The 23,380-nt window shown below is 44.7% G+C and overlaps 1 protein-coding gene across 4 annotated transcripts in view; it reads right to left on the minus strand.

Annotated features, from left to right (window-relative positions):
• The window catches only part of PPP2R2C (protein phosphatase 2 regulatory subunit Bgamma), a 1,229,805-nt gene that overhangs the window by 282,479 nt on the left and 923,946 nt on the right, over positions 1-23,380 (minus strand). For all 4 annotated transcript variants that reach the window (XM_069631987.1, XM_069631986.1, XM_069631988.1 and 1 more), the window contains one exon: positions 2,742-2,839. In XM_069631987.1, the coding sequence (XP_069488088.1) occupies positions 2,742-2,839 (98 nt within the window). The remainder of the gene's footprint in view (positions 1-2,741; positions 2,840-23,380) is intronic.

A 23,380-nucleotide genomic window follows, 5' to 3' on the forward strand; every position in this document is an offset into this window, starting at 1 on the left:
TGTAATAACCTTCTAGCCAGCACTGATCTGAGCATTTGCTAGTAATGACACCACTAAAGGGCCACTGGTTGGCAAGGGTCAAGTCCTAAAAATAAAAGTGGGGGGACTCATCAACAAACGCAATGGGATGTGATGTCGCCAGAAATTAGCATAGCAAGGTGAAATATGCATATTTCATTAAATTGGCTTTGCACAGGACAAATGGAATTTGCGTTTCATAAAATCAACACACACACACACAAAATCAAGAGAGGACATTTTCTTCTAATAGTGGTTTGGAAAACTTTAAAAGGTGTGCATGCTTTAAACTCCAAAAACCAATGCAAATGTTTTCCCTGGAACAAGCAGTACGGAAATGAGACATTTCATCTTTAGTTGTTTGCTAGTTTTCATCAGGTTATATAGTGCAGTGGTGAAGTGTCCGGCTTGCAAACCTGACCACTGCGGTTCGATACCTGAGGTCGGCTTAAGTTCATAAATGCAAGGAAGACTTGCAATGTTTCACATTTTAGCTGGGGGACTGAGTCCACCCTCTGCAAAAAGTGGGTGGACTCCGTCCACCCGCGTGTACCCTCGACTTTAGGCCTGCTGGTTGGCGATCAAGCCGTTTGTAAGTAATTGATAACATAACATTACAGAAGCCTGGACACGATCAATGAATGTATGGAAACATATGACTTATAACAGGCATAAGCCAAAGATACATATTTAGAGGCTTACTACAAGTAAACATATCAAACCCATTACAAAAGGTAATACCCTCCTAAATACTCAAATCCTTTACATTTTCCAAAGTCCATATCCTAGTTCGCAAATGTATTGACATTCTCGCTTCAGTAAGTCAACATTAAGGGGAAAGTTGTCTGTTCCTTAGTAGTGACTGATTTCCATTTGTAGGCTATGCGTGATTGGACCTACCTGGAAGCTGGCTTATCTTTAAACAAATCATTCTCTATATTTCTCTTAACAAATTCTCTTGACTACCCCTTAGGTTTACATGACAATTTGCCATCCAACTCAAGGACAAGTATAAGATCTAGGGGGTCATTACAAGGTAGGAGGTAACCATGCTATTAGCGCCATGGCTACCCCCTTACCGGGTACCGGGTCCGGGTTCCTTGAATGAGGAATTCCCGGCCATTCCAACCTTGGAGGGCCCGGTAATTCCTCATTCAAGGAACCCATCCCCATTCCCATCGAGCCCCCATAGGGCTCGACGGGAATGGGGAGGGTACGAACAACGGGCCTGTTAATAACAGGCCTGTTATTAGCACCCTGGTCTGCTTGCGGGACCCGCTAAGGACGCCTGGCTTTACCAGGCGTCCTTAGCGGGTCCCGCGGGCAGAACTCGTAATGAGGTGGTAAGGGGTTGACAGCTCCGGCACCTTTACTGGCGCCGTTAACCCCTTACTGCCAGGGTTGGAATGACCCCCCCCTAGACTCAAAGGCACCCATGATTGTAATTTCTCCTGTCTCTATGTAAAATAATCTCCAGCATGGAATTGGACCAAAAATTAATTAAATCATACATTTCCAGAGAGGATACCTACAATGCAAAGGGCAACGATAAAATACAGCAAGTTCTATTCATTTAGAACTGCACAAGCAGGCATATTCTATCAGGGAAGCTGAATGCCTTAAGAGAATATAATTATGTCATCAGCTGGTGAATGAAGGTACCAAAGAAAGGGGTTCGCAGAGACGTCGTAGCGACCACAGTGCTTGGAAGAGAGCAACCAGGGGCCAGATTATCTAACTCGTAATTTACTCGCTGTGTCTTTGATTTCGAATAGTGCAAAGCGGTTTTGCCCTAATCCATATGTCTTAAAAGACATATGGATTTTCATTAGAGTGGAATGCTTTTCCCATTTTCTCTGCCAGTGTGATATGGAATAAAACGGGTCGTTCTGCCTTCAAAATTGGATATGACCCTACAACATGATATTATGAACCAAAGCAAGAAAACAAGTACACAAAATGACCTTTCGTTAGTTTCTGTCTATGCAACAGAGAGGACAAATAAAGGTTTGCTCCACTTTTCCAATGGGAAAATATCAATCTGCTACATGTTTGCCCCATTGCAAAAATCTTTATGTAACACGGATTGGGAAAGGACCCTTTTGCCCCATTCATGTTACACAGGCAGCAACATTGGTGTTACGTGTATTTTCTCAACTTTTGAACCAGTGCAAATGTTAGATGATCTGGACTGAGATCTTCCAGCTCAACAGAGACAGAGGAAAATATTGAAAGGGTCCTGTTTAGGATCTTTGAGAGGCTGCATGTTATCTTCCTTGGCTCCCCCAGACCCTCTGGAGAGACTGCAGTGAATACCCACTAGGGTGCACTCCTGATCGGCCTCTGAAATGGCCAAAACATTTTGGAAAGGATTTTAGCATTAATTGAAGCTATCCCTGACTTACAATGCCCGCTTATCCATGGGTTTTGCAGTTGTGAGCACCACGGCTGCTTCCCCGCTCTGGATAACAAGCCTATGGAGACGGGCAAGGATACGGATGCAGAGGAAATGCTATTGTAAGGTACAAATAAAGCAATATCAAAAACAGCATTGGGCTTTATGCAACACCCTCCAGCCACACCAACCAGTGTTAGCAGGCTGACGATGGTAGTGCCAGTCATTCAATGGCTACGATGATGCTATTAATGGACATAATGGACTCTTTGGGTAGGCAACCCAGAACTGTTTTAAGTTTCCAGATGCAAACATTCAGTACACTTACCTCAGGCTCCCTTTGGAATATGACGACACGGCCCCCCTTGTCCCCAGTAGCCAGTAGCTCTCCTGTGTGGTTGAACTCAACTGTAGAAATGATGTCAGCTGAAAAAAGCAGGAAGGCAACGGTAAAAAAGTGATCATTTGAAAACTCAGCAAATTAAGATTTTCTACCACAGAACGTAAATATTTGTTTAACAAATAAGTGATATGCAGCACAGTGTATTAAGTACATGTTCATACCACATAGATATCTGTGCCGGTAGTTCCTTACCTCCTTTCCCTTCCTTCCATTAAAAGACAAGGGGCCTCATTACGACCCTGGCGGAGTGGGTTTACGCCAGCGGTATTCGCGGCGGACCCGTCCGCCCTACTACGAGTTCCCGTAGCGCCATGGAGCGTTTTCCGCCTGGTTTTTCCGGGCGGAGAAATCCATGGCGCTACGGGTCCTTGTTGTTAATTACGCCACCGTATTTTACGGTGGCGTAATTAACGCCTTCCCCACTCCCATTATACCCTATGGGGCAAAAATGGGAATGGGGAAGGGTAAAATGGGGGATGGGGATTTACCGCCCCGCCAAGGTCGGAATGGGGCGGAAAATCCGCCAACCCCCATGGCGCTATCGGCAGCTTTCCGCCGTGCTCCATGGTGCATTTTGCACCACGATTTCCGCCAGGGTCGTAATGAGGGCCAAGAAGTTACCTACTCCAGCGTTGCAAAGCAGCCAGCATGCCAGGTGCAGCCCTGGACACCCTCCCAGTAAAAGCTCGCTGGACCCTTCCCTTTCCTCCAAAAACTTGGGCCACCTGATCATATTTGCTTCATTTAGCTAGATAATTGGTACCCAGTCATTTTACCTTAAAATAAATCGGAGTGCTAAGTTTTACCGAAAGCCAAAATACTGACAAAATACAGAACATGTTAATTAAATATATATATGGTAGTGGGGTAAGTGGTTAAAAAGGGTGGGGGTGGGTTTAAAAGGATAGAAAAAACAGCGTCTTGGGGGGAACGCCCCAAATAAAAATAAAAACAATTTGGTATTTTTTCGGTATGTTGACCACTCTGAAATGTACCACTCTTCGGTAATATCACATATAACCAGATAATTTACCATGTAGACATATGGGAAGGGATTTCGGGTGGGTTGCTGGCATAAAGAAGGGTTGATATGGTGAATAATTTGCAGTTGCTTTTAGGTCCTCATCATGTGGCCTCCATTTCAAAGCTGTTTGTCGCAGGAATCGACAAATAACGCTCAACACTACAGTTTGCCCCTCTACAGGTGCAAGAAAATGTGACTATGGCTAACCCGACTCCAGAACCCCCACTGTTGGGCGTGGCCTAGCCATGTATCCATTAGGCCATAAAGATGTTTCTAATTGATGGATCCTACCGCGGTGATACCACACCACCAGTGGAATACGATAGTCATTTTTCCACACATTTAATCGCAGAGCAGCAGAAAAAAGCATTTCATTTGCCTTTCGGTCTCTGTGGTGTAGATACTCGAGGTTAGAAGAAGTTGGGCGAGGGGCTTGGGGGTGTCTGGTCCCTGGTATTTTGTGTTCGATCCAGGTTGTCCAGGCATCTCTCTTTCCTTCCTAAACCACCCCTGTACTGCTGCCCCGTGGGACCTGCACAGGGGACAGCAAATGCATGCTGCGGACAACAATTGTTGATGGCCACTTATCATCAACGGGGTTGACTATGCCGTGAAGATCTCATCTAGTGGATGTCACTCAGAAAGCCTTGGCGGGATATATCCCAGTGTTAATCATTAACCATCTACACTGTGAAATATATACAACAACTCACAATTCAACAGTTCATCGAATATAAGGAACATGAAGCCTCTTATAAACATTGCCACCCATTTATCAAGGTTAAATTGAGTCATCACGTTCCCACACTTATGCTGAGATCGGATAATCTAAATAGGATGGTGGCTCAACATCACAGAATGAAGAAAAAAAATGTTTCCCTTCCTTTCCCATCAGAATGCCATTCTATTTACCCAGTATCTGCTATGCAGAACTTTTATGCATTCAGAAATGCCTTGAAGAACACACTCCCACAAATTTAGATTTACAAATAGCTAAAGCTTTTGTGCCGCAGCACCAAGAAGCCTTTGGTGTCAAGAGTGTTGGCCAAATTGGTAAGCTCTAGACAAGCTTCTGCTGATGGAGTAACTTAAAGCGGCCAGAGAACTAGTTTTGATTGAAATGGTTGGCAACTGTGCTACTGCAGCAGCTTCAGTTAAGAGGGTAGGCAGATGGTGTCAAGTCACCCTCCATCAATCTCCCGAGGGACCAGCAAAGGGAGACTTTGAAGGCCACCTGTGCCAATAAGACAGATTGAGCTGGAAGTTACACTGACATTAGTACTGTGCATTTGCGGAATATCCCTGCAGAAAAACGAAGTCTAAAAATATAAAAGAACCAAGGGCATGTTAGGGAGGAACTCATGAAACGGATACATTGACAGCACACCTCCAAAGAGATACCCACAGCATTTGCCCTTCGCTAAGTGTCTCTCAAAACCCACAGAGTAACCGACCAGGTAAACCTGAAGTCCAGAGGAACTGGGCACATATCCTTCTTAAGCTATGTCACTTTGACAGGTATTTATAAAGTGAAACTAGTCTTTGGGGTTCCATGTGATAATGTCCCCCGGGAAATAGACGTTAGGTGGGCGACATTGTTCCATGTACATCACGCACAACCTCACAGAGGCTGTCTTGAGATGCTCCTTGATTAGTGAAAAATGGATCTGAGGTCATGGAGATGATTTTTGACCACCCTGCTTTTGGCACCTATCATCAGTCTGAAGCAGCAGAGTCCTCCCACTGCTCCGTCTTGGAGCCACAGGTGCAATGGAGATTGGGTATATTACACGCATGCTTCTGCGGCACCAAACCCAAGTAAATTAGATGAAGATTCTGCTGGCTGAGCCTCTAATGATTTCTCCAGTTACAGGAAGCTCATGGTCACATTGGCTGAGATATTTTTCTTCGACCTTAGATCACCGTTTATTGGGGACATTCAGCATAAGTATAAAGTGCATGTCGGGAATGTTCCTTTTGTGTGCAGAAGATGGTACCTTGGGGTGTCCCCACATAGTGATTGGCTCGAGAAGCATCCTCTCAACCACTTCCTGCACGAGTGGAAAGCATGGCTGTGAGGGTCCGGCCTGCAGGGAAAAGTCCTGTGAGTAGTAGTAGTGCTTGCTCATCTACTTGTCTTTGAACACCTGGAACTGCATGGGGTGCAAGCCCAAAGATATTCTACCTCCAGGTAAGATGACATTGACCCACTATCCCAGCAACAAAGGTACAGATGTTTCAAGAAGGAATGTGAAGACACTCCCACCGCCACTGCAGATACATCTGTTGGGTCACATAAAGACATCTGCCCAATGTACAAAGCGCACAGATTACATTTTGATACAAAAGTAATTGGTCTGCATGTGTGCACTTTGGTTGCCTCTCTAGAGACGGGGAAGTGTGGTAGCATCTGATCCCGTCATTGGAAGGTAAGGGGCTGACACAGGAAGGCTTGAAGGGTACGTGGGGGAGGGTCCATGCATGTGCTTGAGCTGGCTGATTGGTCTGCATGTGTGCACTTTGGTTGCCTCTCTGGAGGCGGCGAAGTGTGGTAGCATCTGATCCCTTCATTGGAAGGTAAGGGGCTGACACAGGAAGGCTTGAGGGGTACGTGGGAGCCAAGGCCTGGGAGGGGGAGGGGGCCATGCATGTGCTTGAGCTTGCTGATTATTTTAACTGCTCCGTCAGATGCTTCGGAGAGGGAATCCACCCCATGCATGACAGAAAGGCCGGTTAAGGACAGAGGACTGCAAACGGAATGGTAATATCAATGTTTTCAGATTTCTGCTGACGGTAGAAAGACACCAATTTATAAAAACGACTTAAAGAAGCATTAGATTGGAAGAACACACACAGAATGGTTTCTGAGCTTTGAAAGGGCCCTCAGTACCAGTAAGGGAGATTATTTTCTTGTATTTCTTTTACCTTTATCCTTTAGCTTTAGTTTTGGCAGCCCTGACAAGGAAACATCACAATAGCGATGATCTAGGCAGAAGGGGTTGCTGCATTCTTAGCATTTCAGAGACCATCAAACTCATCTCTCGTAGTTCCGGTGGGTTGTCTCAGAATTGTGGCTTTGTACATCAGCAACTCAGTTCAAGGATTAAAGTGGCCCAGTGCCCTCAGGGACCCAGCCCTGGCAGGCTCCAAAAATTGCTCTCAAACCGGTGATCTATTTTCTATTAAGGACGGTACTGATTTTCTTGAAGGCTGCATGCTACAATTTAATGAAAACATTGTACGTGACAATGCAGATCTTCCTCAGAAGAAGTCACTATTGTCATTTTATTTTAGGTTCATATCATCAGTTTGATGCATTTTAGATTTTTTTTTTTTAATACTCTTAATGGAAATGATAAAATAGAGAATGCATGGTTTGATTTGTGTAATAGATTATTATACTGAGGTCCTACTCTGGCTGTAAGGAAAATGTTAATGCCAAGCAAACAAATAAAAATAATATATTCTTAGTAGACTGTTTGTTTATTAATTAGATTTTATTTGACTGACCTTTTAAGAAGATTTTGCTCCCTTTCATGTAAGGTTCAAAAAACTCAACCATGGGTGTTTGGCTACTTCAACACAGTGCACACGTCTTTCAAAAAATCCTTAGCTACTTGCGAATCTTAGTCTGTGTCAGACACTTCTTAGGCCCTGCCTCAGTTATTGTTTTGTGACTTGTTGGGACAATTTAAGCACCAGCTCAAGCCTTCTGGCACATGTACCCTCTCTGCGCCTGGTCTCTCCTAAACCCCCACATGCAGTGCGGTGTTCCTGCTTCATTCACCTTCCCCTGCACTCTTTTTCAAGGCTGCACACAGACACATACAGACCTACTGGGAAATTGCCTGATAAGCTGCTGTCTCCCACAGGTCAGGGTGAGGGAAAGGTTGATTCGCATGACAAGCCAAGAATTGCTTGGCATGTGACTGATGCTGCCCCAGCCGTACTGGCCTTCTGAAGCATTGCCTTCTCAAGGAAATTCCTAATAAACTGGCATGCTGATGTGTGAGGGGTGCAGGAGGAAAGGGCGTCTCAGTGTCTTCTCTTTCTCTCTTGTGTTCTCTCTATCTCTCTCTCTTTCTCGCTCTGAGTTTCACTCTGCCTCCATCTCCGAGCCACACAAAAAAGGTTCTTGGTCCCACCTCCCACTGGGTTGTTTCTCTGGGTTCTCTCCATCTCTTTTCCTAAAATTCAATTGGGACCGAGGTTCCCAGAGAGTTTCATACACAAAGAGTTTCATACACAAAGAGTTCTATCAGCTCACCCCTCTTAATCTGTATCGGACTGTAGGACAAATTTAAGAGGGTACACTTTATCTCCCCTCCGCTGGATATGAGACGCAGCTCTCCTAACCTCCTCTATTGCCTAATTTGACCTAGAGGAATGGGATAGATAACTGGGTTGGTAGGAACCCCTACCCTAAGTGCTAGGGAGATGATAATTGTGTCCTTACTGGGAATTTGACACACTTGGGGAAAGAAAAGCGTATAAGTAAACCCCTCCACTATTTTCCTAGTGTGTCAAATGGCTTCTGAAGTAAAAGGAAAAAGCCTGACTCCCTCTCTTTGGCCCAGATGGTGAGGAGGCCCTTGAGTTCTCTCTATAGAACACAGCCCACTGGTAGATAATATGACCTGTGCAGACCTTTTCCCAGATGTATAACTTGTGGGACTGGAATTAGTCTTACTTGGTTTTGAAATACTTGGGGTCCCCCAGTTTGTGTCAACCAGGTCAGATCCCACTCTGACACCATATATAAAAGTACAGACGTAAGGCTTGGACACAATAGTGGCATAATTTTGGGTACAGACTTTTAATAAACAAGAAAGGGCTGGAAAAATGCTCTCTGTCCCTCAAAGAATACTAGTGAAATTTTCAGGATGTCCAAAATCAAAAAACTATCAGTGTTGCGTCCCAAAAGCCAACTTCCGTTCCTAATACTAACAGCTCATGCCAATTGTGAAAGGATGATATCTTCTCAAAGTAAAGTGTTCATGATAGTTCCAATGAACGGAAAGGTTCCCAGTCTCTCTGGCAAAATGTAATGAATTAAACAATGCTCATAAGAATAGAAGTCCAAGGCTAAGGTTGTGGACCTTTCCCTTAGACATCTTCTACCTTCATTTTCTTTTTGGGCTTCTGAGCCCGGTATCCTTTTAGGTAACTGTCACAGTTCTTTTATCCAATAAACATCCCAGACCCTCTTATTCCTCATTCGTTTAGGCCTTTGCCTTTCACATGGGTGCGGGTCCCAGACAGGATTGGAATGACAGCTGCCACCTTGAAACAGGATGTAAAGATGCCGAGAAAAAGAGAAATTAAACAGTGAGGAGCGATCAGAGCAGGTGCATGGCGTATGCTCCTTGACTGCCTGGGCGGCAAAGTGGTCAATAGGGAAGCAAGAGGGGTTGACAGTCCTGTAGATGGTAGCCGGTTCAAGAGGAAAGATTAGGGGGGAATGACCCAAAGGAGGAGGCAGTGGGGATATTTGGAGGGGAGAGAAGGGACGGGAGAAGGAAACACGAGTGGCAGGGTAAAAAATTGGTAAAGGTAGTTTAGATATTTCAATTTTAGGAAAGCAGTGGAAGGCAAAGTCATTAGAGGATAAGGAACAGGGGATTGATCTGGAGTTAGGAGGAGTGAGCATGGCGTGTAGTGCTGAAGGGAGTTTGCATGTATGAGAGCATAGTATGGCGATTAGCTTGAGGATGAGATTGGCAAAATAGGACGCTTTGTCAGAGTCAAGGGCTGAGGGGAAGTAGGCAAAGGCATTTTAGTAGGGGAGAATATGAGAGGGGATGTCCTTGCACCACTTATGATGGTGCAGTTGTGTCTGAAGTTGCGTTTGCTTTGTGCACTTGTCATGCACTGAAACAGACAAGGGACTAAGGTTTAACTGCAATGTGACTACCATCTTGGGAAAGAAGACTTTTCCCACATATTGTAAATTATGAAAATGCTGTTACATGAGGTCTCAGCACAAAGGCTTTTCTTGAAAACGTTAACTGTTACTTTTCACTAATCCAACATGACCTCGCAGTTCTCCATTAGCAATATTAGGCCTTTGAATGGGTGGCAGGGGTGCACAAAAGTAAGGACACATCAAGCCAAATAATGGTACTGTACACTAGTACGCAAACCTCATATACAGAATTATTTTGGCCACAATAACTAAAGTGGAAAACTTATGCCGGCAACAGTAACAGGCTACAGCCAACAGATATCATTGTGGAAAAAGCTCCACTTTAAGACGGGAGTATAGAAAAACATTTACTACCTGCGTATACCACCTTCTTCTATTCCGTGCACCTATTTCCCATTGTGCCTAAAGTCTGTTTCTACTGTCTTCGGTCACTGCTGCCTGCTCCTGAGGCTGGTGCATGGGTGAACTACAGAATCAGGCAGTGGAAGGCCTAATAGAGGACTCGGGGTAATGTCAAGGTTCGACAACATATGTTTGTGACTGTACTGTTTCCGAAATACGTACGTGAAACCAGGCTACCCCTCCCTTTTGCACCAGCTAATGTAAAACATGGGGAAAATCTGAGATGCAAAGACAAAGTTTCAAAGCGTCCGTCTAAGCCATACAGAACAGTTCAAAAAGATAAAATGTTACTTTATAGCAATAACATTAAACATTTTCAACAGCCACTGTTACAACTTAGTGTAAACTCTGGCATTGTGCAAAACATCGAAGGCCTGTGCTGCCAGTAAAAATAGGGTATCAGGTGCCCACTAAAAGTGCCATTACTATTTTATTGTCAAAATTGAGAATCAAGAGAGAGCTAGGTAGTCACAGCTCTTGTTGCTTGTCCTTTTCTTAATGAAAGTTACATCATACTAGTGAATCAACGCTTCAACGCCAAATTAACAAGCATAGTGCTGCCTATTGATCTGTCTTGCAATTGCTTCAATTTCAATATAGGATGATTGCCAGAAAATCTAGGTCAAAATGAAGAATGGTCGACACGCTGTGTTTCAGCCCTTCCGATACGATACGGGCACCCAACACCATTCTTCTCTTAGTTTAAGGGGCCTTCATCAGGACATACAAAGCTCATAATAGACATCAATCCACACGCTAACCCCTATATATCCGTGAATTCCTTATGTTGGTAGTCACAGCTCATATTGCTTGTTCTTTTCTTAATTAAAGTTACATCATATACGTGAATCAACGCTTCAACGCCAAATTAACAAGCATAGTGCTGCCTATTGATCTGTCTAGCAATTGCTTCAATTTGAATATAGGATGATTGCCAGAAAATCTAGGTCAAAAGGAAGAATGGTCGACACACTGTGTTTCAGCCTTTCCGATACGGCACAGGCATCCAACACCATTCTTCTGTTAGTTTCATGGGCCTTCATCAGGACATACAAAGTTCATAATGGACATCAATCCACACGCTACCCCTATATATCTGTGAATTCCTTATGTTGGTGATTGTTAGGTGCATGGGCGATAATCATTTGGGTCCTCAATATTACTTCGGTCCCTATTGGTGATTGATGCTTCATATCTTCTTTTATTTATTCCAAACCTTTACTGGGAATTCTGTTGATTTTGCAGCTTGGACGGATGAGAGAGCCATACATTTCTTCAACGCTCGTATCTATATTAGGAAGCCTCCTCTGCATGACTTTTGGGGAGCGCGAGGTACCGATCGTCTTTACTTAATGTAATTTAATTAAGCCAAGAACAAACAATAAGAGCTGGCACTTCCTATCTCTCTCTTGGTTCTCAATTTTGACAAAAACTGAGATACTAACGGCTTATTAACTGTCAGCACATCTTTGCAAAGTTTTGTACAATGGGACAGTTTGAACTAAGTTGTAACAGCGGCTGTTGAAAAATGTTAATGTTATTGGTATGAAATAAAATGATGTGTTTTTAAACTGTTCTGTCTGACTTAGGCTGATGCTTAGGAAGTTTGTCTTTGCATCTCTGGTTTATCCCAATGTATGACATTAGCGGGTGCAAAATGGAGGAGTAACCTGGTTTCACATATGTATTTCGATTTCCTCTCCCTATTTGTGCGAAACCGGCCCCTCTCTGTTAACAAAAAGGTGGGGAGGAGCCGTCGAAATGACCCTGTACCTTTTCCTGACGTAGAAGTTGTGGAATAAGTGATGTTTGGATATCACAGTAAACAAACACATCCTGTCTGACTCTGTTTACGTCACAATAGGAGATTTTCTGTGCCTGGGTTAAAACAACTTACATTGAATCCAGTAGGACTGGAAGGTGGGCTATAACTTTGCCATTATTGACAAAATGTGACACAATTCTTCTTTCGTGTACACCCCCCCTCCACCCTTTCTTCCCTGCCCTAGCCACTTGCCAGTAGGGTCATCATAAGCCAGCCCTGCTTTATTTAGCGCAAAGCAGTCCCCATGCTGGGAGTTGTAGGCCCACACTTGCCTGGGCATAATTAACTACAGGTCCCAGCATCCATACTGCTGTGAGCTACGAAGCCTGGACCACATGCAGATTGCCTGTGGCGCGCAATTTAGCAACTATGTTTCTTCCTCTTTCCTCCTTGTATGGCTCCTCTCTTTCTAGCTCTACAGCTCTGTGCCCCATGTGCAGTACCGCTTTGGCTCCGGAATCATTTTCCGCCACCGACCCCCTAACATCAAGTTCTTGTGGCTGCAGAAGCAATAAAGAAACACATATTTGTCTCCTCTCCCTTCTGACTAGCTGAAGCCTATCACAGAGATGGGCAAGCTCTTGTCCTCCAGATGCGTTGGCCTAGAACTCCCATCAGCCCAAGAGAGCATTGTAAATGTTGCGGGCTCAGCAGAGTTGTAGGCCAAAATATCTGGAGGTCTGCAGCTTGACCGTCAATAGCCTAGAGGAAGGGGCAGTGAACATGTATTTAAGCACATTAAACCTTGCATTCTAGGGATTCTGGGTCTGGTACTGCCACACTCAGATATTAGACAGTATAATATTTGTCATAATTTAGGATGCTGCCTTCCGAAAGCAAAATGGTCTAGTGATGTGCTGGCATAAAGGTTAAACCACGAAAAACATCTCCTATTGATAAATACTGCAATGTATCACATAACAGGCTTTAAAATTGCCAGGATCTGGGAGCTATTTAGCTCCTAGTTACAGCCAAGGAGTCCTTGGTTAGCTTGACACCAACAGGTACCAGGAGCTAGCTCCTGGTTACAGCCAAGGAGTCCTTGGTTAGCTTGACACCAACAGGTACCAGGAGCTACACTGGACTCCTCAGGTAAGAGGTGGCAAACACACATAGCAATGGGATATTTATTACCTGTGTTGTTTTGGGAATGTGTTTACAGGCGAATTAAGGACATGCCTACGGGGCAATTAAAGCATATTGTATAATATGCAAATGGTGAACAAGTTAAAGTTAGCATTCTGCGGTCATGGTATATTTGCAGTGTTCTATGGGCTATCTCCAGGTCCCCCAGAGGTCGCTCCTGCCTAACGGGTGATGCTTGATACCCAGGGGCTGCTTTTTGCTCATGGTCAACAAATCCCAATTTCGACCCCTGCATAATATTGCATTACATTCAATTGCTTTTTTTTTGTCCTGGACAATAATCACGTCACCATCAAAACACTATACTACAGTCACAATGGTATCCAATTGGTTAAAAGATTTGCAAAATAAAGTCTTCCGTTTGGTCATATAGCTGTTGGGGAGTAGGGCGACAGGAGCCTTTGGGTATTGAGGGCGGCATAGGAGGGGTGGCACAACCCATAAAAAAAAGGTCAAATTCAGGTCCACCATGACTAGTCGACCAAATAGCATACTTCCTAAAAAAACAAGTACAACCGCCACAACACCTAACTAATAATATAGATGTTCTTTAAATTATGAAGTCAAAAAGCAAGTCAATATAAAACCGCTTGTGCCTCTTGGAATTTCATTCGCTCATGAATTGACTGTAGATAAAGGGTATGTCATGCGATTAATTTCATGGCAGGAGAGCAGAAAGGCAAATAGATTGCCTCTTTATCACTGACGCCTGGATGTCAACCACCTAAGACTGGGTGTCATTAATAACAGCAAAGAAACGGGACAGGAGGTCATTATTTTCCTTATGCCTGTTACAGTTATTACTTGCATCAAACAAGAAATAATCACCAATATTTGAATAAGGTTTGATGATTTTGCCGTCCACACTTAAGAACCAAAGTATATGTTAAGGGTTAGCGGAGAGATTTCGCCGAAAAAGATATCTCATCTGAGGTCTGTATTTCAGAGATATTTACCGTGGGTTTTCAGGATAAGACTGTCCACACTGGCAGCAATAAATGAGTCCAAACGTTAATGTGTTATATTTTGCTCTAAATTATATTGTCTACTTATATCTTGAATATACACCCTTATTTCTTTCTCATATATATTACATCGCTGCACTATATAGTTGAGTATCGAGATACATAGGAACCCTGAAAAATGTATTGCTAATAATTTTTGACTGGCATGACGGACTTGGCTGAAATTTTGCAAACATAAAATGTCTGTCATGCCCCCCTCTGGCACGCCCCAGAGTGGAAATCTTGGGAAAGATGTTAAAAAATAAAAACGTTATGAAGAAACTAACAAAACACTGTTTCGTCATTAGCCCCTTTCATTTTCTCATAGAGTAAAAGTCAATTACGTACAGTGCACAGCCAAAACCGCTGGACATAATTGGACCAGGTCCGCAACAAATAGGGCACGAAGCGTTGACTCGATTTCCGGGGGAGGGGATCTGGGGTTATTGCGTCCAGTCATTTTTAAAATATTTGATAGAGAAGTGGGTGCCCTTTCTCCAGTAATATTTTGCTATATCTCCCCTGGGGCTTTGCAGCAGTGTGACTTTACAGAAATGAAAATCCGCTTTCTTTTTGGTTCGATGTGATAAATGTTTGCGAACATTTTTGAAAGTGGAAAAAATGCCTTTTGGAAGAGGAAAAAGGATGAAATGGTATCAGGGTAGAGGTGGGGAGCGGGAAAGAGGACACCATGTGAAATTGGGGAATTAGTGGTGTGGACCTGGGGACCAAGTTCAGAGCTCAAACGTTTTTGCATATTCCAGGCTACATTTCCATATTCAAGATATCCAGGGTTATTTGTTAAATATTCAGGGTTTTTTCTTTTGTGAGTATAATAACCACAAATATTTTCGAAATATTTGGGGTTATTTGTAATCTATTGCTATATAATCGTGGTTGTAGGGGAAAAAGAAAAAAAAGAGAGTTAAAAATTAGATTAATACAAAAGTGGAATTTTACAGCTACAGTGAGGTGTTGTGTAATCTATTGTGGCAACATGCCAAAGGGTGCAATATGGCCCTGGTCAGTGAGCACGAAGGCTGTGCTCACTGGCCAGGCCCGGAAGACAAGTATAGTGGCCACAGCAAAAGGCCATGGCCCCCTAGTGGGTCGAAAAGAAACATATTGCTGGAGCATGTACAGTGAGCACGGCCAAATTCTGTGGCCACTGACCATGGCCATAGGCCATGGCTAGTGGCTCGATAGTGGCTAGTAAGCCCAAAAAGACATGTATAGTGGCCATGACAGAAGGTCGTGGCCACTCAGTGGGTCCAAAATAAACATATTGGGTGAGCAGGTACAGTGAACACGGTGAAAGGCCATTACTACTGGCCTGGTAGTATTTTAAAATATAAAGTGGGCATGGCCAAAGGCCGTGCTCACAGGCCAGGGCCGAAGGCACCAGCTAGTGGGCACAAAATACATTTATAGCGGCCACAGCCAAAGGCTGTGGCTACTTAGTGGGTCCAAAAGAAACATAATGGGGGAACATGAACAGTGGACACCGTCAAAGGCCATGGCTAGTGGCCTGGTAGTGTTTTAAAATATACAGTGGGCACGACCGAATGCCATGCTCACTGGCCAGGGAAGTGGGCCCGAAAGACATGTATAGGCCACCCAGTGTGTCCAAAAGAAACATATTAGGGGAACATGTACAGTAGCCCATGACTAGTGGCCCATAGAAAAACTATGGTATACCAAAACCCTTGAAATTTACTGAAAGAAACATGAATTAAGGTGCACAGATTTAGCACAACAATACCTTTGAAATTCAGCGGATGTGGGAAGTCATGACCATCTTAACTCGTTGCGTTCCCGTTGCACAGCCCATGAGCACATGCATATTATAAGAGAAGGGATTCACAATAACATACAAAATGGCATTATGGTGACATAGCATTATAGGGGACATCAACGGGAGCTTTTGGTTTTGGTCTTCTGGTTTTGGTCTTCTGGTTTTTTTTCTTGTCATCTTCTTTTCCACTTTCCTTTTTTTGCTTGGGTTTTACTAGGTTCTTTTTAATAATGCCTTTCCCAAATGTGTTTTGTTTTTCTCTGTGCACTATGTATCATTTTGATCATTGCATGTTATGAAATTTGGATTGTGGTATGTAAATTCATCAATGCAGCTAGGCACTTCCTCTTGCCGACCAACTGCCTAACCATCACCAGAGCTATCATTGGAGTGAGATTGGACTATTACAATGCCCTCTTTGCAGAAACCTCCAAACTGAACCTGGCCAAATTACAGGTAATTCAAAACAATGCTCTACGAGCGGCCCTGAATATCTTTAAAAGAGACCATGGGCCTCATTACGAATGTGGCAGTAAGGCAACAACGGCGCCGGTAGTGCTACCAGCGCTGTTGTTACCATACCACACATTACGAGTTCTGCTTGCGGGTGCCGCTCTGCACACCTAGTCAGACTAGGCGTGCAAAGCAGCACCTGCGAGCAGAACTCGTGATTGCACCGGCACCGTTATAATACCGGCACCCGCGAATGGGCAATTACCAGCCCATTCAACTCGTAATGGGCTGGTAATAGCCCGGTGCCAGTAGCGAGTTTGGCGGTAGCCGTGCCCTTACTAAGGGCACGGCTACCGCCAAACTCATAATGAGGCTCCATATCTCAGCGGCCAGAAAAAAAGCCCATTGGCTCCCCATTCGATAAATGATCATCTTCAAAACTCTTTCCATCACGCACAAGTGCCTCTCAAACACAGCCTCCAATACCTATCCTGGAAAATTGAGAGATCCAAAACCACCAGACCAGTAAGAGCCGCTCATGCACACCATCTAGCCTTTCCAAAGGTGAAAAGAGTGAGAGCAGGAGGGACTAGCTTCCCCACAGTAGCTGCAAACCAGTTGAACGCCCACCCTCTTGATGTAAGAGCGGAAACCTCCTACCGGCCCTTTCGTAAGGCCCTAAAAACGTGGCTTTTTGTTTAGGGGGCCTCCAATTGCCTACACCATATCGGAACACTAATCGACCAGCTTTGCCTCAACTCCTTTCTCTGACTTGTTCATTGATATGCCTGAAGGCTTCCCAGCCCCTTTGTTTCGGATGTCCCACCCATGTCTATGTTTTGTTATTGTCAAGATGAACATAACCTGTTGGAAACAGCACCCTTATCCCTTCGGGCTTGGGCGCTTTACAAATGCAAATAAATAAATAAAAATGAAGAAGATATTTGCAATAGGATATAACACGAAATAGTGGAACACTGGGCATCTGGATTTCATTCCATAAAGAGCTTAGCGTTCAATCAATGCTACATAAATCTCAGCTTTAATTGTATGCAAGAATATCGCACGATGCATCCGGATCTAAAATATAACCAAAAAAGTGATGGGTGGAAGGTTTTGAATACATCTGAACCACTGGCACTGCTCTGGGCAATCTTTCACACCAAGCGTTTTTTAACTCGTCTGCGCCATTGCCAAAGGTTTGCAGCCATATGCAAATCGGTCAGGTACTGTCACCAATGGGAGCATCCCAGCCTGAACTGGTAGGCCAGGTCCCCTCTGCACAGAAACACAAGCAACCCCTCAAAAGTTAGTGCAGCTTGGTCCCCTATGGAGCAGCGAGCAAGGGACCAACGTCCATGGACGAAACATGTCCAGGGATGCTTGTGGTCACATGCAGAAGGGATGTGACCTAGCAGTTCGGGCTGGACTACCCCTTTTGGGGTGGGGTCAATCCTGAGTTGCATATGGTCTTTCCCCATTTGTAATGGCCTGGCAGCCAAAGAACGATTGTCTGGTTGGTTGCCCAGAGTGATGCCAGAGGTTAAGATTAATTCTAAACCTTCCAGTCATCACCTCTTTTGTGCTGCTTAAGTAAACAAATGCCTGTTTAACTTCCTGTCATCTATGAAAAACGAATACAAAAAGATTCCTCAAAATTAAAAAAATATGTGATCTTTAAATCGAGTGTGGACCTGATAATTATTTCCGGCAAACTCACTATTCCCAACTGTGCTCAAATTGAGCAAAACACAGACATCCTTTCCAATGGCAACTGCAAATTCTCTGCACACCACGTGACCATGGCCTCTAGGAAGCAAAACAGCCGTGAATACATTTGTCCCTGATGTATTAGGCCAGTTGGCCTTCCACTCAATAGAATGTACAGCATCACGCAACACTGGGGGACTTCATCTCAACAGGGCACCATTTGTCCGTTCCTGTGTTTTTGGGGGGTGAGGGCGTGGCTTACCAATCATCGGTATCTGGTGTGCTAAATCCACTTTCTTTAATTAAACTTAATGAAACGCGGCTCCCAGAACGCAGTCACTTATTACATGAAAGTCTGAATAACTGCGCAAAAGTAAAATACCGTATGTAATGTGTGACCCTCCCATTTGTGTTACCCCTTTAAGGGGATGTGTCCTTCCCACGTGTATTACCCTTTTAAGATGGGCCATGGCCCCACGCCATGTGACCACGGCCATGCAGGTCCTTACTGGTCTGGGCATCCAGACCAGCCTGGTGCCCTGGGTCCAGCCCAGGCACCCACCATCAGGATGTTCCAGGCATCCAAGGTGCTGCCGCACCCAGGCTGTGTCCCCACAGCCTCTCAGGGCCCTGTCCTGCAACACCTTGTAAGTCTGGGTGACCCCGGCATACCAGCATGGTGCTAGGCCCCCCAGCAGCAATGATGCCGGCCGCGTGACCGCTGCCGTCGCAACAACACCGCAAATGCCTAAAACATTGTTTTGAATGGAAAAGGGACTAAGTGCACATCAGCTATTATTCCAGTGTAAATGCGGTGCAAGGGGGTTATTACTAATACTGATCTATTAAAAACCAGTTTTCCTCCCACCACAAGAGCAATTCATGCAGAAACATCCACACTAATAAATGTAATTTGGTAGCATAAGTCGCTTGCCTTGCTTCGTTAAGCAGTGAAAGCCTTGAAATCCGTTACAGGGCTTCTGCAAAACACACGTTTGACCACGCAGCAGCTCCCTTACCAGTCAGTACTCTGCAACGGACTAGCTAAGCACATTTCCTGCAGAGTGAGGCAGCACCACTCCCAGCGGCAAAATGCCAGACCTCGCCCTCCGGGATATGCAGATACTCCAGTTGCCACGCACTGCGCAGGAGCAACGGCTGATGCGAACTGACCGCAGGCCTGCTTTCTTGGGCACGAGTCATTTTTCGAGAATCCTCCTGCTAACAGAAACAAGCAATCACATCAGCAGGCAGCAGCTTGTAACACACAATGCACAGCCGTCCTGCCCTCAGAAGGCTGCGGAAAGTTGGCACCTTTGAATTACCAAGTCACGTCTACTTAACGCTGACAGCCCAAACTCACGCCATTATAGGTACACAATACTTCATACCCCGAACAAGACAAACCTTTCACCCTGATACCTTGTTTATCAAAAAGGGCACCTGGTTGATGCCTTGCTCTACCCAGGTGGGTAGTCACGTATTAAAGAGCAAAAATGAGCAAGGTCATGGGATACCTGGCTGATGAACGAAGGGTGAACACACACCTATGGGGGTTACACCTTGGTAAGTGTGTACACGTTACTGTAAATGAATTCTGACAAAAATGTATCAGGACAATTCTGAGTACTGCAGTCAGATTTTTAATAAAACAGCAGTTTACGCGTTTGTAGATACACTTAACTAGGAGTTACACAAGATACAACAGTATTCACACATTTTTCAGGTATGCTAACCGGTTTGTAAGTGACAAATTTCAAATATTTGTAACGTCTTTCCAATGCTTACACATCCACTGAGGGGTCCTTGGGAAGGAGACCAGTGATTTAGTGAGGTGATAGCATGTAATAATCAGCACATATACATCAAAACAATGTGGGGTTGAACAAGACAATATAACAGTCATCACAACAGTTTTTCGGGCCAGAAGGTGAGCTGGGATGAGCTCTGATGGTGTGGCCTTCATCAGGACGAGATATTTTCTTGACAAAATAATGTACAAGGGGTTTATCAGGTACTTTGTTTTTTATGCACGAGCGGTGCTCACATATCCTGACATTACACTTATTATACTCCGAGGCCCGCAATCTGAGCCCCGTGTGTCCCTTTTTTCCGCAGCCCCTCACGCTTGCGGTTGACTTTACGTATTCATCACGCCAGCCTGTTCCACCCACAATTTGCGCGACAACAGGCCTCCTCAATGTAAGCTTTGTTCTTACCCCTTTTTTACCCTTAGTTGCTCCCCCACTCTTTATGGCTTAACACAGCCTTCATGTCCTTCATACTTCCACAGGAACGGCCACTTCTAGGACCTCAAAAATTCTCCAGTATACTCCTGACACTGCTACTCCCTGAGCCACTGCAAGTTCCGGTAAGCACTGGTCCTTCATGTATTGATATCTCTACCTGTGCTAGATACCCACGAATGTGCCCACTCCTATAACACCTCGTCTGTTTATCTCAACAGACCTCACAAGATACTTCCCGCTTTGGAATATCTCGTCCTGATGAAGGCCACACCATCAGAGCTCATCCCAGCTCACCTTCTGGCTGAAACACTGTTGTGTTGACTGTTATATTGTCTGTGTTGTCCTTGTGCAACCCCACATTGTTTTGATGTATATGTGCTGATTATTACATGCTATCACCTCACTAAATCCACTGGTCTCCTTCCCAAGGGCCCCTCAGTGGATGTGTAAGCATTGGAAAGACATTACAAATTTTTGGAATTTGTCACTTACAAACCGGTAACTATACCTGAAAAATGTGTAAATACTGTTGTATCTTGTGTAACTCCTAGTTAAGTGTATCTACAAACACGTAAACTGCAGTTTTATTAAAAATCTGACTCCAGTACTCAGAATTGTCCTGATACATTTTTGTCAGAATTCATTTACAGTAACGTGTACACACTTACCAAGGTGCAACCCCCATAGGTGTGTGTTCACCCTTCGTTCATCAGCCAGGTATCCATTGACCTTGCTCATTTTTGCTCTTTAATACCCTGATACCTTGTACACCCTCCCTGAACCTGCATCCCCCATTCACCACCTTACTTGAATAAACAGCCAGGACCAGTTGTCAAGGTGGAAAAATTAAATTAGCCGCAGCAAGATTGATTAAGGCAGGAGTTATCTTACAGGTGATGCGTTTCTCCACCACACCTCAGGATTTTACACTGGTCGTAGCTTACTTCATCCCTCCCTTCCCCATCGGGTCCTGAGGATTCGGTTGGGTCATACCTTTCCTTACCAGGACCTTCCCTCTCTAACGATGGCCATTTTTCCTTTTCATTTTAGATTTTCTTTCCTTTTCTTTCCCATTTTGATTTTCCCTTTATTCCAACCATTACTCAGCAAGACTTTATTTGCAAACTCCCATCTATGTTCCACTGGTTGACGTCCCAGTTGTACCCTTCTTGCATGTCTGCCCTGGGCGCTCCTCTCTAGCCTGTGTGTCAACCCTGTCATTCCCCTTTGCCCCCTTTTTCCCTCTATTGCTCAGCCCCAAATCTGATCCTTTCTATCAGAGTCCCCATTGACATCACTCCTCTGCCGGAGGCGTCCCTCGAACTTCCCCCTTAGTCGATCTTCAGCCACTGCCCCCACCTTCTCTTGCCCTTCGTCCTCTCACCAACCTTCTAAGTCTCCCACTCAGCCAAACGGCTGGAGGGTTCCCCACCTACCACCACTGAATACCAACTCCCCAGTGAATTCCCCAAGATTACTTGTTCCCTTCTGACTCCATTGCTTACAGTTTGCCCTCCCAACCCTCCTGGTAGTCAAAAGACCTGCTGTGGCATAGCTTCACTCCCTTGCTTCTGCTCCCATTCCCCTCATGTCTCATTTCACCGACCCCTTCCATTCCTTTCTGCATCCGCTTAGCTGTAACTTGTTCTCATAGTGTTTCCTAAGCATGACCTTTGGTTCACCCACCCTCGACATTGTTGCATAACTGACATTCTCATAATCTTTCCCATCCGGTGTTGCTGGAGTTGGAGGGACTCCAAGCCCCCTACACCTCCCATTTTTTTTTTTACTGGGTTCTCCCCGGAGTCTTGTACCCCAGGGTGCTAGTCTACTAAATTTCTGGCTGTGCACAACTGGGTGCCAGTCTTTTAAACTGTTGGCTGTGCAGTACCCTTGTTGTTCCTGACAGTGCTGAAGAGGGAGTCGGGGTCCCAGGACCACCCCTCGGTACCATTAAGGTCATGATGAGACGGAAGGCCAGAAATGCTCGCAGCCACTCATCTTATTTCGGATGAATCCCAAATGTACCAATGATTGACAAATAAAGCGACAGGTACACTGAGAGGTAGCCGCTCACCCAGCCATACAGACCAAATACAATGCAAATTTTTCCAAGTGTGGGAGAAGAGCCCATGTTTGTGGACAGACACACCTATATGGACAGCCTTGACTAAACACCAAGAAGCCATGATTCTGATGTCATTAGTGACACCATGACATAGCAGCGTTACACATGAAGCACACATGCAGTCCGCACTGCACCACACAAACACACACTCAAATACATGAAGAACATCAGCGCACAGTTCTATAGCCAGAGGACAGCTAAATATACATAGTGTCATTGCTTTTATTATTTTGTTATTAGCCAAATGCAGAAACGCAGAACCGCAAAGCGCAAGACATACTAAGCAAGCTTGCAGGTGATTAACGCAAATAACCCTATGGAACTTCAGGAATATATATGGAACCTGACAGAACCAAGTGTGAATTAAACTATAGATAAAGTCGTATAACATGGACAATGTAGAAACCGTATTATAAGGTTTAGGAAAGTTACAGCAGGCCTCAAATCACTGATCAGGAGAAAAACAGAGCTGACTAAGGCTGCACAGAGAGCAAGACGCGTGAGACAGGCCAACGGACATGGTCAGGGATATGAAGAAAGATTCCAATCCCCAGACGAAACAGGGACCATCTACAGAGAAACGGAATAAATCCCATAATTTGGAGCTGCAGAGCTCGAAATCGTGGTCTCTAAACATGTGATGCAGCCAAGCAAGACAATGGACAGTCTCCGGTGGTGGGAAGGAGGAGCCAGTCCCAGCAACCAGACACAGATTGCCACAAGTGTTGCTACCATTAGGAGAATATTCTCATAAGGCAAGGTGGTGTACACAAGTTACAATACAGACACATAACCATTCACATCACCTTGAAAAGGTACACAGCGAGCTGAGAACTCGTTCGAGTCCCATCAGTGCTAAGCAATCACAGTTTAGTATTCCAGGGCTGGATGGCAACAGACAA

The sequence above is a fragment of the Ambystoma mexicanum genome, chromosome 6q, assembly GCF_040938575.1.
Source record: "Ambystoma mexicanum isolate Mex_15411 chromosome 6q, UKY_AmexF1_1, whole genome shotgun sequence".
Lineage (NCBI taxonomy): Eukaryota > Metazoa > Chordata > Amphibia > Caudata > Ambystomatidae > Ambystoma > Ambystoma mexicanum.